Source organism: Thunnus albacares, chromosome 1, assembly GCF_914725855.1.
Source record: "Thunnus albacares chromosome 1, fThuAlb1.1, whole genome shotgun sequence".
NCBI lineage: Eukaryota > Metazoa > Chordata > Actinopteri > Scombriformes > Scombridae > Thunnus > Thunnus albacares.
The window spans coordinates 17079249-17097912 of NC_058106.1; the positions used below are offsets into that span (position 1 = coordinate 17079249).

General features: G+C 41.3%; 1 protein-coding gene across 2 annotated transcripts; it reads right to left on the bottom strand.

Annotated features, from left to right (window-relative positions):
• Positions 1–124: 124 nt before the first annotated feature.
• urb2 (URB2 ribosome biogenesis homolog) lies at positions 125–18502 on the bottom strand. Of its 2 annotated transcripts, none has more exons than XM_044346553.1 (12): positions 18162–18502; positions 16683–16835; positions 16326–16502; positions 14581–15734; positions 14284–14422; positions 11674–14164; positions 10748–10908; positions 10397–10507; positions 8468–8710; positions 5471–5567; positions 4314–4447; positions 125–1084 (listed from the first exon to the last, which is right to left on the bottom strand). In XM_044346553.1, exons 2-12 carry the CDS (start codon positions 16806–16808, stop codon positions 887–889), a joined length of 5031 nt encoding a protein of 1676 aa, XP_044202488.1. In that variant the 5' UTR covers positions 16809–16835; positions 18162–18502; the 3' UTR covers positions 125–886. The 2 variants fall into 2 exon arrangements, with proteins under 2 accessions (XP_044202488.1, XP_044202497.1); XM_044346562.1 differs by lacking the exon at positions 18162–18502 and adding an exon at positions 17201–17302.
• Positions 18503–18664: the final 162 nt, after the last annotated feature.

Genomic DNA, 18664 nt, shown 5'->3' on the forward strand with positions numbered 1-18664 from the left:
TTTCCTCTCATTTCTTTAACTGTAAAGCTGCTCTGACTCCATTATTATATGTTTCTTTGTGTCTTATTTTGTTTCTGGTGTAATCAAGTCAACAATACGGCTCACAAAATGACGCGATCAAATAGGTTTGAGAATTAAATTGTATTTAAATTGATCTGAATCAACAGTAATAAAACAAGACATTTAGAAAAGACAATTTACACATAAATCCATAAGGTTTTTCAGCATTTCAATAAAATGATAATCATTCCTGACTGAAAACAGTTTCTTTAACAATGTACACGCATCATTTTATACATTATCATGGCTGCAATGAGAGGTGATTCTGTTGAGGAAGCACCCTTAACTTCAGTGTTTCAAACACAGTGACAACTTCCTGCACTGAATCCATCAGTGTGAAGTGATTGAAATATAGATAACTTTGTGTTTCACAGCCCTTTTGCAAACAACAAATATTAACCTTTTACATCAGGCAATATTATTGAGTTGTTAATACCTGTGGGTCTGGTTACAACCCTCCTCAAGTTGTTTTAGAGCAACTGATTTACAAGCTTCCACTCAACTATTTTTGTTGGATCTGTTTAAATATGTAAAAAAAAAAAAAAAGGAGCTTTGGCATCCACCTGTCCTGCCAGATGTTTTTCTTAAAGAGTATATGTTTGATTGTTGTGTTCAGGTGCAGAATTCAAGGCAACTGTGATGTCCAATTTCTTTTCCTTAAACAAAAAACTGTCTCAAAGGAGCAAAAACAAATCTACTGTGAGCTTTCGCAGTGACAGCTGTGTTTACGCTCCTCCGCAAAAAGCAGAAATTATATATAACCATACTCTTTTGACAGGAAGGAATTTTATTCTATTTTAATGTAATTGGCAACTAAATTGAAGGTTCAAACTGTGTACTTGTCTTCTCCTTGTCTCTGGGCTTTGTGGTAATGGGTGTAGCTGCCGTAGAGTTCATTGAACACCTCTCTGACTCCCATCTGCAACCCAGCCGTCAGAAATTTGATATCCTGCTCCATACACAGGTCCAGTATCCGGTAGATCCCCTCTGTTAGATGAAGCTTAATGTCTGGTCGCAGAGTAACCTGGAGAGACAAATAAGAGGTCAGTTATTGAAAATTAAAGACAAAAATTAAAAAGAAGAGAGCAAAGGCAAGAAAGATGAAGCTGAGGTTCATATTTATTTCACAAATCATGATATCTTTGTGTCACTGGTTGAAATTCCAATATCAGGCTCAGGCGACCAGGCAGTGAATATCCTTCCTGTCTCACACACACTTTCTGCCAGTCATCGCTGCTTCCCCATTTACCACATGCACTTTAACAAGATCATTCTTTCCTCGTTCTCATTAAATTAATGACAACATGAAACAGAACGTGGCAACCCACAGACAGCCCGAGGACGAGCCCAAGGTGAACATATCCATAAAGCCATAAATTATGTGCCAGAATAGTTTAATATTCATTTAGGTCTCACACTTAACTTTAAAACTGTACGTTTCAATTAGAGCGACATCAAAGGACAGACAACTACATCTGTTCTGGCAAAATGTATGTTGATGCAAATGTTAACGATGGACTACAAAGGAGCGACGCTGATGATCAATTAATTACTCCTGTTTGGAAGCCAAAGAAGGGAAAGAGTAACAGATGGATGGTTATTGGTTAGAGAAATACTGCCGCAGGCATCAGAAGGAAGAACTTTCACAACAGGATCAATTAAATATGGCAAGATTATTGTTATACTCTACTGTACATGTGATACTGCAGTATGTAACCATTACACTCTGATTTCAGATTAGCCACACATTTGTTAATTCATTTTAAAGTTCTTTTTGTTTCATACAGTATCATTTTTAAACTATACTGAGCTTCTTAAGTGACACAGATCCATAAAATCTGATCCAGTCTATGTCCCCTAATAGAAGCAGCAAAAGGCTCCCGAGTCTTATGAAAACCAGGAGGTGCAAACACATCTACCTGTTTGACAGAGGCTGAGCAGTGTGTTGAGCCAGCTACACAACCAACACACACACACACACACACACAGAAACACATGACAAACAACACCTCTTGTGCTCAGTGAACCCTGCAAAACAAGCAAGCACAATACTCAAAAAGTGGCCAGTTATTCATCCCTGACACATTATATCCCCACAGGTGTAGGTGTTACAGCACCATGACCCGATGATCCGCACAGTCCTTTGACATTCATCGTCACAAAGAGTGTGAAGATGATGGCCGCTCTGTGCTGCTCGCTGTGTTTTGTTAAATGATGAAATGAAACCTGGCTCTCCTAATGACAGGCTTGACATGGGGTTTTCTTTTTTTGACAAACAAAGCTAGGTTTTCAAATATCATGTGGAGCAGTAGTTTACTAAAGTTACAGTAAGTGGCACGCCGAACAATTAACAAATACCTGGTATTGTTATTATACCTGAATCTGAGTTCAGTGCTGCCCGCAGAGAACAGGAGCCCAGTGGTAACACACTACTGTGAAGCCAAAGTGATGTTTATGTCTGTGGTACAGAGCTAGTTTTGTGGCCTACCAGTCCTCGGGGGCACCTGGAAGCTGATGAGTCACAGTCTTTACTCCAAACACTTTTGCACTTGTCACTTAAAGCTGTTTTGCCAAAGTACACAAATGCTACATTTTGTTTACACTGTGCATGAGGGTCTTACCTGTACTACTGTCTATTCCAGGTGTACTCACATAAAAGTCTTACAAGTCCACTTCATACATTTCCACCACATCAAAGGTCCGGTAAGGCTGCATTATGTAATGATATTTCAATACAAAATCTCCAGAACTCTGTACATGAACAGCATCTCTGTATTAAAGGGAGATGTGACACCTTCGCTGTGAACCAAAGTCCTTAAACTTGAGCATAAAAAGGGTTTAGTTTTATGGTTCTTCCCTCTGTGTTTTTGGGATAGTTTTGTTCAAAACAGACATATTTGGTGGTGTTTTAAGTTCCCACTCTTCATTATGGTCACTGTTTCACTGTAAATCAATCACAATGATCTTATACTTCCCTCAGGCAAAATGAAAACGCATTTCTCAGTCCAACATGAGAACAATGTATCACTCAAAAGTGCTCTGGGTACCTATACAGCAGGTAAAGAGGACTTGACTACTTACTGTATGCTGAATTATGTAACATTTGGGCAGATCAACAAATACAAATAAATATTAAAATATCTTTTCCTAATATATAACATTGTGTTTGGCTTATTGAAAGCTTTGTCACCTAAACTTAATGTCTCTCTTTGCTGCTGTTGTGTCCAATTTGCAACTGTAAGTGCAATCACGACACGTTTAACTAAAATAAATACAAGTACAATAAAGTTACATTTAATTAAGGTTTTTTAATAGAAAAGCAAGCCCACCTTATTCATTATTAAGTCATAAAAACTCAATTTTTGCCGCTGTTTTATTCTGGCCTAATAACACCTGGCTGCTGCATAGAAAGTTCAGTTCAGGCTACGAGCCATTAAAAACAGTTCTGACACAGAAAAGCTAAATCACCCCTGACTCACAAAGAGGTCCATCTCTTTAAAAAGCCCCATTAAAAGCACAATAAAAATCCAATTTCAGGAATATTAGATGACTCAGGCAGAGCTGAAAGAATCTCGTATACCTCTTCCTCACTATTTCTATCTGTCTGTCCGTCCATTCATCCAGTCTGTCTTTCTGTCGGTCTGGTACTTTCATGTCTTCCTCTCTGCTGGAAAATGCTGAGTCAGGTTGGCGTCATGTTAAGTACAGTCTGGTAGCAGAGAGGAGTTGCGTTCACAAACCAGACGTGACTCACCGCTTTGAGGGAACATCAACCCTGACGCTTTATTCCAGCACACTGGTACAGTTACAGTAAGCCTCGGCCTGTTCATTGAGATTTGTGAACACTTACAATCTGGCCGATGAAAAAAGAACACTTCCCCATCTCTGTTTCTGAGCGTCAGCATCTCCGTCACTCTGCTCAGCTGAACCTCGCCAGCTCAACACAGAACCAGCAGACAAACTAGGCTGGATCAAAGGATCAGCTGAGATCCTGCTGCCTCATTCATACGTGTGTGTGTGTCACTCACAGCTGTAGAAAATCACCGGGGATGACAGATGGTTTTAGATGAGGAACTCTGTTGACTCTATAATACTATAACTGTGTGTGTGTGTGTGTGTGCGTGTTTACGGTTTCATTTCTCTGTCAACACATTGTAAAACCATCAGAAAGAGTTATTTTCCAACCTGTATATTGGCAAAAAAAGACATAGTAAGCACTCAAAATGTGTGTGTGTGTGTGTGTGTGTGCCTACCTTCTGCAGCTCTGTGACATATTCTGCCACCATGAAGGCCGACAGTGTAGTGAAACTCTCAGCAACGGCAGCAATGTGAGAGTACATCCTTTCAATCAGTCTGGAGCACTGCAGATACACTTCACTGTCTGGACCTTGAGAAAAAGAAGAGACTGATGTTACTTCATTAACCTGTTTATACGACGAAAGCAGAGTTTACAGTGAGTGTAGAGCGTTATAGCCGAGACTTAATGTTTTGGCAGTTTCCCCTAGGCTTTCGAATTGCCTCTATTTCAATAATGATGCTGCTATACGACACTGTAATTGCACTATCAGACTTAAATGTTTTTTTTTTTCAAGCCAAAGTAATAAATCAACTTGGAGGCTATGAGGAAATTGGGTTATTAGCGGAGCGGAAAATAGGATTGGATACTTCAACAACTTGCTAAAACAGCACTCCTGTTGGCTTGTTAAGAGTCATTTCTGTGATGACTATGTAGAGATTTCTGCCACAGATGTCAGCAGTTTGCAGTGAATTTAGACTGAAAAATGAGTCAAGATTGTCAGTGTTCCCTGTCTCAACATTTCTCTGGCAGGCTGCTACATAGTAAATATCAAGCTCTGCTATCAGTGATGAAGTGCCGAAATGTTCTTGGACATGAGTTCTTACTGACCAGTGCCACGACCTTTGACCTCTCTCAGGAGCAAATGGTAGAAAGATATATTTTTAAAGTCAAAAAGCATCAAACTGAGGTTCAAGTTCAATATTAAGTACATTTCTCCTAATCTGTTACTGAACACACTAAACCCCGTGTAAAAAGAATGTCGGTAAGTAATTTATTGACGATAACTTAAAATGCATCCAACATCAGATTGATGAGGTTTATTCCGTTAGACCATGAGGACTTTCATAAGTGTTTCTATCTCAATGAAGTCTTCAGAGGCAGCCCTTGCCTAATATCAGACAGAATTGCCAACTCGACTTGGTGGAGTGGGCAGATTCAAAGGTCTAGACTCAGGCAGCGTCATCTCTCCCAACTACCCAATTTTCTAAGTATATACAAACAAAATCTTCGCACAGACGAAATTATAATGTTTCACTCCAAGCCTATAGCTTTTCCTCCACTTTAATTTCTGGCAATGTAATGAGTCTACTTGTCTGAGCCTGTATGTGTTACCTGTGTCATTGTCTCCTCTCTGCCGACCCTCGTGCATGATGGACGCCACCAGACGATGAAAGACATTCAAGAACGTCGGAGCTGCGTTCAACATCACCTGAACACACACGAGAAGTAAACAGTTATACAATATGTTCCTTTTATACAGTTGTTGTCAGATTAGGAAGTAGAATGAACCTGTATTGTATGCTGGATGGTCATAATGGCACCTCTGGTTTTCTCTGCTTGTAAATGAATGTAAAACATTAAGAATGCTTAATTAGTATATTATATAATCTATCCATACATTAATTCTTGAACTATGTAAGGATATCTGGTATTGACATCGCAGTGTATGAATAATACTAATTCACAGCTTTTATACAGTAGTCCACTCTGCCAGACCCACAAATTCATCCAGAACTTTACTTCATATTCTAGTGGTGATTGAATTGTTTCCAAAAAACAAACGTGTTGAATTATGGGATAAAAATAAGAAAAACTAATGAACATTCCAGCAGCAAGCGAGATGGTGTGCAGGAGTTGTGTCTCATTTTTATTAAAGTTGTGCCTTCCTCTGACACATCTGTCACATATTCAGGTGTGCAGAGACTTTTTTTTCAACTGTTTGAGGTTGGATTACAGGGGAATGTGTAAAAAAATGATTCACAAAATATGCAGAACAGTTCCACTTGGTGTAGTGGTGAAAGCATAAAAAAACCAGTGTCTTGGGTTTGAAGATTTCACTCTGTAAACATCAAACAGCTTCAATGAAGCCTTGCGGGAAACATAGAGTATAAATGTGATGTTGTCATTCAGTGTAGTAAAATGTTTTATACTGAGTTTAAATAAAAGTTTTAGGGTGTTAGAAACTGAAAAGAGAAACATTTTTACAACAAAACAATCCTGCAGTTCATCGATCGCATCATTTTCACTGCTCGAGCTGTAACAGAGCAGCCATAAACTTACAGCTCAGAAAATGAGTGAGGTAAAAGTTGGATTCCCACAAGAGCTACGTTTGCATTTCTGTCCCTACCTCTCCCTCTCTCTGTTCTCTATTCGAGGCCTATAGCGAGCTGAGGGAGGGATAAAGACGAGAGGGGGATGATGTCACCAGCTCTAGTCAGTAATGGTTTCCATCAACCCAAACCCCTCGATGCCAACCTACACTGCATGCCAGCTCCCCTACCTCTCCTTCTCTCTCCACTTCCTCCCTCCTCTCTTGTCCTATCACACCTCCTCTCTCCAGCTCACTCCCCTCTTTCTCTACTTTGTCCTGAAACCTCCCTCGTGTATTGCATTCCAATCACATCTTCCTCTTTTGTTCTCCATCCCCTGCCTCTTCCCTCCTCTCTTTATCACTTATGTCTTTACTCGCTTCTCTTCCCCTATAAATGTACTCCCTTTTCTCCCCCCACCCTCCCTCCTTCTCCACCGGTCTCCTTTGCCACTGTCTTTTGTCCTCACAAACATCTGATATCAGTTAGCTGATTCTTGCCCTGTTTTATTCGGTGCAGCTGGCCCCTTCAGTCCCACTCTGTCACTGTTTCTGAACAAAAAAAAAACAAAAAAAACTGTCAACATTTCAGAAAGTGAGAAACAAAAAAATTATCACATTAACACTATTTTAACATGAAGATGGTTGTCAGTGGGTTGGAATGTCGATTCCAATTTAAAAGTTTTACATTTCTCGTAAAGTATGTTTCTACAGGAGGAAAAAATGTTGATCTTATTTGACACAAAACACACACAAAAGCTGAAAATGTGGACATTGTGAGGTTTTCGTGCAGCTGCAGAACGACTCTGGTGAGCTGCAATATCCTTTGGTTTAAAGCGACATTCCTCTGGGACATCATGTGGGCTCAGCAGAGTTTGAGGCACGTACTGCATTCTCTGCATATCATGGATCTGAACAGCAGCCTTGACTTACAATTAACTTCATTACAAGTCACTGAACACAATCTGATAAAGCAGGAAAAACCTTTATATGATTTCACATAAAAACCTGGCACATGATGCACACTAAAGTTTTTCTGGAGGAGTTTTCATGTTCTGTTTGTCCATTGATGTATTTAGACTTCTGCAATATTGTAATATAGCTTTAATTATGGCTTTTCGGTAATTAAAAGCTATCTTTAAACCTGCAGTGCGGAACTTTTACATATAAATGAACGTCTGTTACATCCAAGCGCTTGCCAAATGAGTTCACACAATGCTGATTAAGCCTATCACCGCCAGATAAATCTCTCTGTATTTCACAGTATACAGAGTTTTTAATCTCGTGTCGGGTTTGACATCCGCTGGCCGGATGAATCCAGCTGGCTCTCTGCTAACTTGAATGGGGATAAAATAATTGAATCGTGCGGCTCTTCTTGACTTTCCAAATGTTATCGGACCGAATGGATCAAATTCTGATAATGAAATGAGTCATTTTGTGGGGGTTGTGTGACGCTAAAGACAATTTATCCACCGTTTTACAGCTGCAACAGTAGTGACGGAGTAGGCTAGGGCTGAGCCTATGACGTAAGCACACGTCAACAGTGTTTTTGTAATTACTCTCACTGCCAGAAGGGGGAGACAAAAGTCCCGCCCTCCAGCTTTAAGTTATTACAATTTTTTAACATATTCATGAATAAACACCTCTGCTGGTTTGGTCTTCATATTATTTTATTTTTATCGTGTGTGTAAATATCCTTTGAAAGCACCAAAGGTCATCAAGTCAATGTTACAAATAAAGACAAGTAATCACAACTGAGGTGTTGATAAATTGTCGGCACTGCCCAGTCCTACTACCCGCGTTTGCGCCATTCTTTTTATTTATACGCGTTCCTTTGAACATATAACCCCTGATTTATTATGAATTGCTTTTTTTAAATTTATGACTTGCACCTAAAAACCCCAATCAATTTGGAAACACTTTTTTGCGGTATACACTGGCAAGAAACATTTCCTTTTTCCATACATTTATACATCCCCCAGCCATTCATTCCCTCCCTCCACCCATCTGCCTCTTCGTACCTGAGGATGACACTGGATGATGGCAAACAGCGTCTCATGAACGGCCAGGAACGCTGACTGGTAGACGACTGGGGTCAAGTGGTCAAGAGGCACCGACTGAAGCGCCCCAAGTACCAAGATCACATGATGAGGGTTGCTGATGAGGCCCTCTCCCTGACGCAGCAGTGATGTCATTGACACTACTGCTGGGATGGTAAAGGGAAGGGTCAGAGAGACGTCCTGACTGGACGATCTTACTAGAGACTGTAACACAGAGAGATGCGAACACAGATGTGTAGTGTAAACAAGTCAGCTATATTCTGCAAATTTCATTTCAACTTCTTAAAGCTTTCTAGGAGTAATTAATTTAAAAATAAGAATAAAAATTAAGAAACTGACAAAACTGACAACAACGATTGTGTTTGAACAAATTATGATGAATATATATTTTGGATATTACTTTTTTATTAACTCAATACATGTTGTAAGAGAGCTGCATGTTCAAAAAAAGTAGGACCTTTAAAACACTGCAATGCATTAACAATATTATATTTAAAAGAGTATGAAAGAAATACAGAAACGATAGATGACAGGCATATGGATATAGTGAGTGTGGGTAACAGAGGACAGAACAGCATGGTTAGCATATTAAAGTACTCTGTGCTCTGTGTGTGTGTGTGTGTGTGTGTGTATAGTATGGTTAAGCAGATTGCCTTGTTGTCTGTGTGCTCCACCCAGCAGGCCTGATGGAAAACACATTGACCAAAAGAGCCTGAGTCGAAATTAAAATGAATAGGCATTCCAGCAGAAATCAGCAGACTGTAATTGTCATTTGGCTGCTGAATCAGTCAAGACAACTGTCACATGTACTTCCAGCATGCTGTCGCTAAACGATTACTGATGTAGGGCCTAGGAACAAACTGTAAAAAGCTCTCAGAGAAAGTGTGGCACTGTTCCCTGCTTGTCTTAACACAGATGTGGTTGTACTGAGCACTTTAGCTTTCTGGTTTTCCTTCTGACTACACATCAAAAGAATAATTATTTCAATCACAATCTCAATCCGTCCAACAGGTGCACTTTCAGATTTTCTCTGAGTAGCCTTAAACACAAAGCTGGCTTGAGAGGGGCATGTTCTAAAAACATTACCAAGTGTATCCTCTTTCCAGTGATTTTAAACTAGATATGTTCATTTGTAGTGAAGGACTGGACCGACACAATGCAGTTTAAATTCTTTTAGGTTGGAAGGCAGCTTTTCTTGCCAGGTTGTCTCCACCCTACCTGTTCAATGGTGGCAGAGAAACTAATCTCCCTTATATACATTTCTCCTCATTACACAAGTTAAAAAAAAGAAGGGTTTTCAATCCACTAGCAGTCGTCTGTAGTCACTGAAATACTGTCACCACTCCTGAAGTTTAGATTTGAGCATTTTCAAAATAGTCAGCAAGACTGATATGACTGGTTTAGTGCTGATAACAAAATTAATTCATTAGCCTATGCAACATCTAATCTTACAAACATGATACTCTTAGTACAAGTGCATATACATGTCTCTGAGTTTTATGTGTCTGTGTCTTGTATTTACTGTACATTCGTGTGTGTGTGTGTGTGTGTGTGTGTGTGTGTGTGTGTGTGTGTGTGTGCGTGCATGTCTTTCTATCTTTGAGAGAACCAATTTCAGTTGAAAACCAGCATTGTGAAGACATTTCTGTGTTGTGAGGACATTTTGGCCGGTCCTCACAAAGGGCAATTTGAGGATTAAGACTTGGTTTTAAGGTTAAGGTTAGAATTGGGTTCAGGTTCAGTTTAGGGTAAGGGTTTAGGCATCTATTTGTGATGGTTAAGGTTAGAGTAAGGGTCTGGGGAATGCATTATATCAATGAGCGTCCTCACAAGAATATAAAGACAAACATGTCTGCATTTGTGTGTGTTTGTGTGTGTGTGTTTCCTCACCACCATAGTTGATATGATCTGTGGTGCAATGAGCCACAGAGCTTTAGAGGAGGGTTCAGGTAACTGACAACAGGAAAGCAGCTTAATGATGATTACTGCAGATAGCACCTCCTGGAGCAGAGTAAAGGAGGAGATGGAGGAGTAGTGAGAAAACAGTTAATTTGACAGATATATAATGTCGCAGCAAATCGGATTCATAGTTTCAACACTGAATATAAATTTCCCAAGAGAGCTTTTCATAATAAGACAACAGTGTTGTAACACACTTGAAAGAATATCTAATCAGTTTCTGGATGTGTGAACATGCAACAACAAGACTGTACAAGGTATTAAATTTAATCTTAGCCTCACCCTGTAGTTTCCAGCTCTCAGCTTGCCAGTGTCCAGACCTTCTCTGATCATCAGCAGCAGCAGGTTGAACTGACCTGTAGTGCTCTTCTCCACCAGGCGGCGCAGCAGCTCCTGCACAGTCGGCTCCAGCTCACATAAATCAGTTGCAGACAACCAAGGAGCTGAAGGCAGAGTGAGAATGTGTTACATTCAGTGTAATGATGACTCCTTAAAACATAAAACTCCATCAACTCCGGTAAATTTTAATACTGTTCTTAAGTGGAATTTATACTGCTTTTATCTTTATTTGACTGATTTGCTTGTTTGTTTTTTGCACTGGTACTCTCTTCACAAAATAAGTTCCTAACTGACCTAAAATGTTAAAAATATTAAAATTAATTAATTAAGTAAATCAGTCTATTTGATAAAGGGGTAGAAACAACAACACAACATTATGCATTACAAATATCTAGCAATGAATTCTACCTGAGGTTTATAATAATAATATATAAAACAGTCCACAACCCAAAGATATTCAGTTTACTATACTGTACATATATGTAATATCCTGTCATTAAACGTATGTACATACATGTAATTCTGAACTGTTGCTAAATCTTTAGGTCTGAAAGAAAAACGTGATGTGTGATGAATTTTTTTGTTTTTTTTCTTGTTATTTTGTGAAATTCTGTGTCTGTCTTTAAAATAATTGTAAATAAGTTACTTTGGCTTCTAACTGTGACAAAGTTAAATATGGTTAACAACTATATTAAATAGATATATGTCATATTTGTGTAGCTACTTAAACAGAAATGCTAATTTTCCTGAGCTGGCATTGAAAAAAAACAAAAACCATCAGTTGTAAATGTATGTAAATATGTTCAATAAGTAGAGGTGATTTCACAGATGAATTATTTATTGTTTGGTCTTAATATGTGTCCATCTACCTGTCAGCAGTCTGTGCACATTCTGCAGTATCTGAATGTACAGCTCATCCAACTCCTTTCCTCCCTTCTTCTCCTCTCCTTGCTCTTCCTCCCTCTCTCGTCCAGTCTTCTCCACCGCTTGGTAGAAAGCCGAAAGGAAATGGAGAGAGGAAACCAGGAAGTCCATGGGTCTGGGGGCAGAGGTGATTTCTTTAAGGATCTGCTGGCAGAAACCCCGATAGAGGGTGATGTGACTCAGGGTGAGCTGGGTGCCGCTCTGCTTGTTCTCATCCTCCGCTGACAGCGCAGACAGTTCACAGTTCAGCATGACAGTAACAACTTCCACAACAAAAGCTTGACTGAGGGCGGTGGCTGGCTGACCGACAATCTGCAGCTTGAGGATGGACTCAACAGCTGGTCCCAGCGAAGCGGTCGTTCTTGTGAGCATCTGAGTCAAAGTTTGATCCATTGGTTTGCTTCTTCCCAGGTTAGAAGTCATTGTCTGGGAGAAAGAGGTCAGTGATGCCAGCAGAAGAGGAACGGACAGAACAGACGCTCCAGGATCCGGTTCTGAAACAGTGGGTGCCACAATTTGCCTGCTTGCCACTTCTTTGCTGGTAAGATAGGAGGCAAACTGCTCCAGATTGAGGCGAACGCTGCTGTTTCTGACTATAATCAACTGAACCAAGGATCTGATGAAGCCCTGCACTGCTTTGATCAAATCCAACCAATCGGAGCTGCTTGTGGAGCAAAATCTTCCACTGCTGCTATGCCAGAGGAGAGATGACACCGCAGCCTGCAGCAGAGTGCCACCGTGGATGAGCTTTAAAACTCCTTGGAAGTTTTTACCCTCCACAAGACAAGCAAGAATTCTGAGCAGCTTCTCCAGGAATACAGCATCATCTCCAGAGTCAGGGGGGTCTGCGGCCATCTGGTCTGAATGACAGGAGGTGGAAGAGAGCAAGAAGAGAAGGAGGAGGAAAATGGATGAGAGATCCTCAGAGTTCATCCCATCTGGGTTTAGGTTTGTTAAGATTTGGAGTAAGTTTACTAGCTCCTTGGTCTGTGTGCCAGTCAGCAATGCAAACACCTCTCCAGTCTTCGAGGATGTTATTATATCCTCAACTATAGTCTCTTTTTTCACCAGTGTGGACAAAGGCTGATCCTGTCCTTTCCCTTTCCCTGCTTCCTGAAACTTCAGGAGCGTAGGACAAACTTTGGGTGCGTGTGCTGCTACGAGAACACTAAAAATCCTTTGTGTGAGGGAACAAACTGTGGCAGAGAACAGTGAAGGCAACTCAGTGAGAACGGAGCTTTGGACAAGCTGTGAAGATAAGAGGGAGATAGTCAGACAGCCATCTTTGCCTCTGTCTGTCTGTCTGCTGAGCAATGACCCGACAAGTACGTTTGCCACACAGCCAACATCTTCTCCGTTCAGGTGGGGAGCAATCAAAGGCAAATTAGACGTGACAAGATACCAGTGAGCTACAAGATAGGAGCTGGCATTCACGCTGTCTATCTGTCCGTCCCACACCTGCTCTCCATCCAGACTCCCCTCAAGCTCCTCTTTAGCTAAAATAAACTGGGCTGCCCTGTTTAGCAGTGCTGCTGTGCTTTGCTCTGTGAGTAAGGGGGTATCTAACATAACTTTTTTCATCTGTTGCAGAGTGAGGAGCTTGAGCAGCAAACAGCTCATGGGGCTGCAGGTGGGGGAAATGACAGAGTCTTCTATCTCACAGGATAGAAGACTCTCTATATGTGTTAGGAGAGGTCGGTCTTCAGTCTCACTTTCAGCTTCCGTCTGGGCTGAGTCAAGAGATGTGTATTTGCTACAGTGAATATGAAAGAGTGTGTCCACTTCCACCCAGGTGTATCTGAGGAGGAGAGCAGCCTCCTGGGTCTTCTGTTTCCACATTATCCTCATTTCAGAGTCTGACAACTTCTGTGACTCTTTGTGGTCTGAATTCTTTTTGCCTTTCCTTGGAGTTCCTTTAACTGAACTTATATTTGTTTTTACAGCTGTCTTTTCTGCTGACAACAGCTGCAGCAAGTCCTTGACTACCTTCTGCATCTCTTCCATCAGGCCTCGACTCTGTTTGACTAGAGGAAGAGGAGAGGCATTGTCAAGAGTCTTCAGGCTAAATAAAACAGCATGAAGGAGCTGGCTGAGGGAGAAGAGCTTCAGGGATGCACAGTCTCTCTCTTGATCAACCTTTACTTCATCATCTCCTCCTCCATCAATCTCCATCTTCTCTGCCTCTCCGTCCTCCTTCACCAGGTCAGGTAGAATATATCTCCTGATGCTCTCTAACACTAATGAGCAGATCTCTAAGCCCTGGGAAGCGGGTGTGTCCAGAAGACAGGTCCTGAGGGAGGCAGAGATCCCTTCAGACAGCAGAGGAGGTCGGAGGTCATCCATAGCTGGCTGACAGATCACAGACAGGAGCTCAGAAAAGAGGCGTGGCAGCTGGCGGAGCTTGGTGTAGGTCTGGAGGAGGCTACACACCATGAGCTGTTGGGGAAAAAAACATCTTCAGTCAAAAATATTTAATTACCAGTCATGTTGCATTTTTTTTTTAGCATTTACTGTTTGAAATGTGCAATGAAATATAAGATTGACTGAATCAAGACCTGTCTGGCACGTTGGACTCGTGCTTCCATGCAGTCAGCGTTCACCCAGGCTGAAGACAACAACTGGTCCAGGTCTGGTTCAAGAATCAGATGGTTAAGACTCAACAGCACCTTCAAACAGCGGTACCATGCTGGAATGCTAAAAGACAAAATAGGAAAGTTTTTCACTGTTTGACCAAGGAGATTTCTACATGATGAGAAGTTAACATGACAAAAAAAAACACTTGATCCACATCTAGAGGAGTTGTTTTTATTCCCTAAAACACAAACAAGGAGGTTGTGAACACTTTATGTTACCTTGGCTGTGCTTGATTGAAGAGCATTTGTCCCAGCGCTCTGTAAAAGTTGAGTTGCACCTCTTTGTGTCTTATCCTGTCTGCTGCTACGTTATAAATATCAGCTGACAGAGCCTGGCTCAGTAGGGACTCCACAGCCAGAAGGGCCAGACTCCAGCTTTCTGGGGAACAAAGGGAGGCTGGGGGAGACTTCTGCCCAGAGGACACAGAGACTGTCTGGTCATCTTTGGTAGGTGAGAGTGAGTGTCCATCCAGACCCACATCCAAGACCGGGACCAATCTGGTGAGAAAATAGAAACACAGCATCCTCTGCTCTTCCTCGCTCTCTCTGCTGCCTTTTCCGTAGCTTTCAAGACAGAACTTAAACAGCAGAGACAACGCGTTCGACTTCACAGAGTAGAATAGTGGCGGCTCACAGTAGCCCTCGGCGCTCAGTTTGCCAAGTATAGCACTGACTGGCTTCAAGGGGCCTTTTGCCCCTCCAGGACCACGCTTCCCAGAATCCTCTTTGGATGGAAAGAGCTCCTCCTTGTAGGATGTCAGGTGCTCGGAGGGGAAAAGAGCTAACTGAAGGATCGCGTCTATCTTGACACGGATGTCTCTGCACAGCTGCTGACGGAGACGCAGATGCGTTTGAGAAGGTGAATGTTCACCAGAGGTCAGCAGGTGTCTGAGGAGCACCAATGGCTGGATCAGCTGGTTGGTTACCAAAGTAAAGACTCTGTTGGGATTGGCTTGTTGTCGCTGAACTGACAAATAACATGATAACACCTGGAGCAACACCTCAAACAAATTAGCCAAACCGAGTTTTTCCTTTGGCTTGGAAGGGGACTTATCAGCATCTAACAGTTGGTGATCTGGAGGACTTTCAGTCATCAGCTCAGTTTGGGAAGAGTCCAAATCGCTACCAGGCTGAGTTTGAAGACACTCAGTTGCAGGCTGACAGGATCCGGTGAGCACTGGCTGCTGTAGCTCACGACAGGAAAGGGAGCAGAACTTGGCCAGCAGGTCGACCATGAGCTCGTATTTGGTGGTGAAGACAGATGAGAGAGCAGGAGAGGAGAGAATGCCCCGACACACACTCAGCAGAGTGGACACACACGCTGGAGGTCCAGTGGCAGCACGTGAACACTCCTGAAGTCGGTCGAGCAGCAGCTAGAGGCAAACAGGGAAAAAAGTGTCGGTGGAAACTCCATCTATCATTCTCAGTTATTTCAGCACACAGCCTTTAGTGATAATTAATCTTCTTGAGTACGAATGTGCTACAGCCAGTGTCTAGTATGTGATTATCAAGTGAACAATCACATACAGTTGTATATTATGGCAGTATTGGGATTACAATTGTTTATGCAGCCGTTTCTTTGTTTTGCTTTTTTGTTAACAGAATGATTGAAATATGCATGTTGTTTTTCACAAAAAGTAGTGACTCTAATCAATCACAATTACTGACAGGACATTAAGAAGCAATCTCATAAAGTTAAATGACATTTTAGAGTTTTGTTTTCTACGCCACCAGTATTCATGATATACTGTTAGTTGGTGCATGTACAGTGTATTTTTGACCCATAGATTTTGTCATATTTGCAGAGGTCCCACAACAACTTGATAAAAGACACAGAAAAGTTGCATAAATAATCAACAATAAATCAGAACTGTGTTTCTGCATTAAAGACACTATTCTTTTTCTTTTTTTTAAGAACGTATATATGTTATTTTTAAACACTAACACTTTAACTGTGGACACACCTGTGCCATGTTGAGCCTCAGGCTGACGGTCTTGCCCTGCTTGAGAGGAGTGTGGAGCTTCCTGCTGTGAAGCAGATCATCAAGATAACACCACAGGCCCTCCAATACATTTTGGGAAAAATCGACCTTTTGATTATACCAGCCTGTCAGAGCATGGGTGCACCAGTCCAACAAGACCTACGGAGAAAGAGGATCAAGACACATGTGTACAGATAGATGACAACTAAATGACAGAAGAACAATCAACAAGTAGATAAGATAGCACTTTACAAATCCTGAATCCCTAAATATGGTCAAAAAGTATCATCACCGTCACATGAGGACATAAATATCATGTAACACAACTCGGCCTGTTACCTGCTCCTTGTTGGGCAGCAGGCACTGAGAGGAGATCCAGGCAAAACGTGCCAGCTTCAACTTGTCCTCCCATGGAGTCTGAGGACTCTTCAGTTTCAGATGGATACCTGAGTAGATGGCAGCCATCGCTGCAGGAGATGCTGCTTCACAAGCCTAAAGAGAAGGGGAGGAGGAGAGAAGTCAGAGCTGCAGGGAGGGAATAAAGCATAGAGGGGAAGATAAGAAAAACATACTGGGAGCCGAAATACTGTTCAGATGGAGTGGTATTCAGTGTGGCATTCATTTCATCATAGTGATACATTAATATTAATAGTATTTCTGTATCAGACTTTTTTTTTAAAGACTGTATTTATTTGGGTCCCAGACTAAAACATAAGTCAATCATGCAGCAAGTGCAAGGCAAGGCACTTATACAGCACATTTAGTTACAAATTAACTCAGTGTGCATAACGAAGGAACAGAACAGGGACAGACTACAACGGACAGTCAGGTCTGCAGAAAAGATAATTGGTGCTGACCTGCCCACCATCCAAAATCTGTACACCTCCGGAGTCCGGAGGCAGGCAGGGAAAATCACTGCAGACCCCTCACACCCTGGATATAACCTGTTCTACCTTCTCCCCTCTGGTGGGCGCTACAGAACACTGCACACCAAAACCACCAGAGACAGAATAATTTCTTCCCCCTCGCTGTCACACTTATGAACAGTTCATTCAATGTGGCACTGTGCAATAACCCTGAAACACTATAATACCCACTGCACCTACATATTATATGTTTGTTATGTTTTGTTTAGTTTAAAATACAAAATGTGAAATACATTTCACTTCCTACTATATGTATCTCAGCACTCTTTGCACTCTTCACTTCTTTGCATTGTATATAGTCATTCCTCGTGTATATTTCTAAAGATTGTTGTTATTTTGTGTAAGTACATTGAGAGCCACTAAACTGGGGTCAAATTACTTGTATGCGTAAACATACGCCTACTTAAATAGAGTAAATAATCACAAGGCTGAGGACGCAATAAGTGTTTTTTTTTAAAGTCGACACAGGTCATCGGACAATTTGTTCCCAGAGCTACTAGACAAGTAGATCTTATTCCAGCTTAGTTACATCTTCTTCTTATACTAGTACAGCTGAGACTGAGCCCCACACACACGTATGACCAGACTTTGCAAAGTTAACAGCTCCCTACAGTGTGACACATATGTTGGTGGACAAAGGTATTTACATTATTTCAGAGATGACTTTGCACCTGTGTGAAAACTGAATGTCTTGTCTGTTCGATTCCCACAATTAAAATGAATTTAACGCGAACGGCAACTAGCTGAATAGCATATCTCTGCTAACGTAGCTAATGAGCCAATACTGGAGGCTGCTGCTCGTCGGCACGCAAGAAAACCATAACTGACACAAAAATTGAAATAAAAAGAACAGTTACATACAGTTGTTAAGAACGTAACTCATTTGACTTACGACTTTTCAATTTGCACGTGTCTCCTGTTTTCACGTTAGGACGAACTTTCAACTTTCACCCCGCCGGCCAGGCAAAAGCAACAGATAGCTGATCGATATAATCAGCCAATGGTTGGCTCCACTATCAACCAAATATTCGCTCATAGCTGGTAGAAATTATAAATGAATTATATTTAATGGAGGTTTCTCGGATGAGGGTGAAATAAATACATTTACAGATAAAATAAAATAAAAAACATGACATATGATTGCCGTTCATAGAGAAGATTATTTTCAGCTAATATCCTATGTCACCCTATTCTTTGGTAACATATTTTATGACCTTTACAGAAATATTAGCCTTTTTTCTCTTTGCGTAAAAAATATTATAAATTTGTTTTGACATCTTAAAAAAATAACAATTCACAAATCGCTAATGGCTGGGCGATAGAACGATCTGGGTTTGCTTGGTTACGCCTTTGGAAGTTTGCTAATATCAGCCATTGAATTTCCCCGTTGGACAG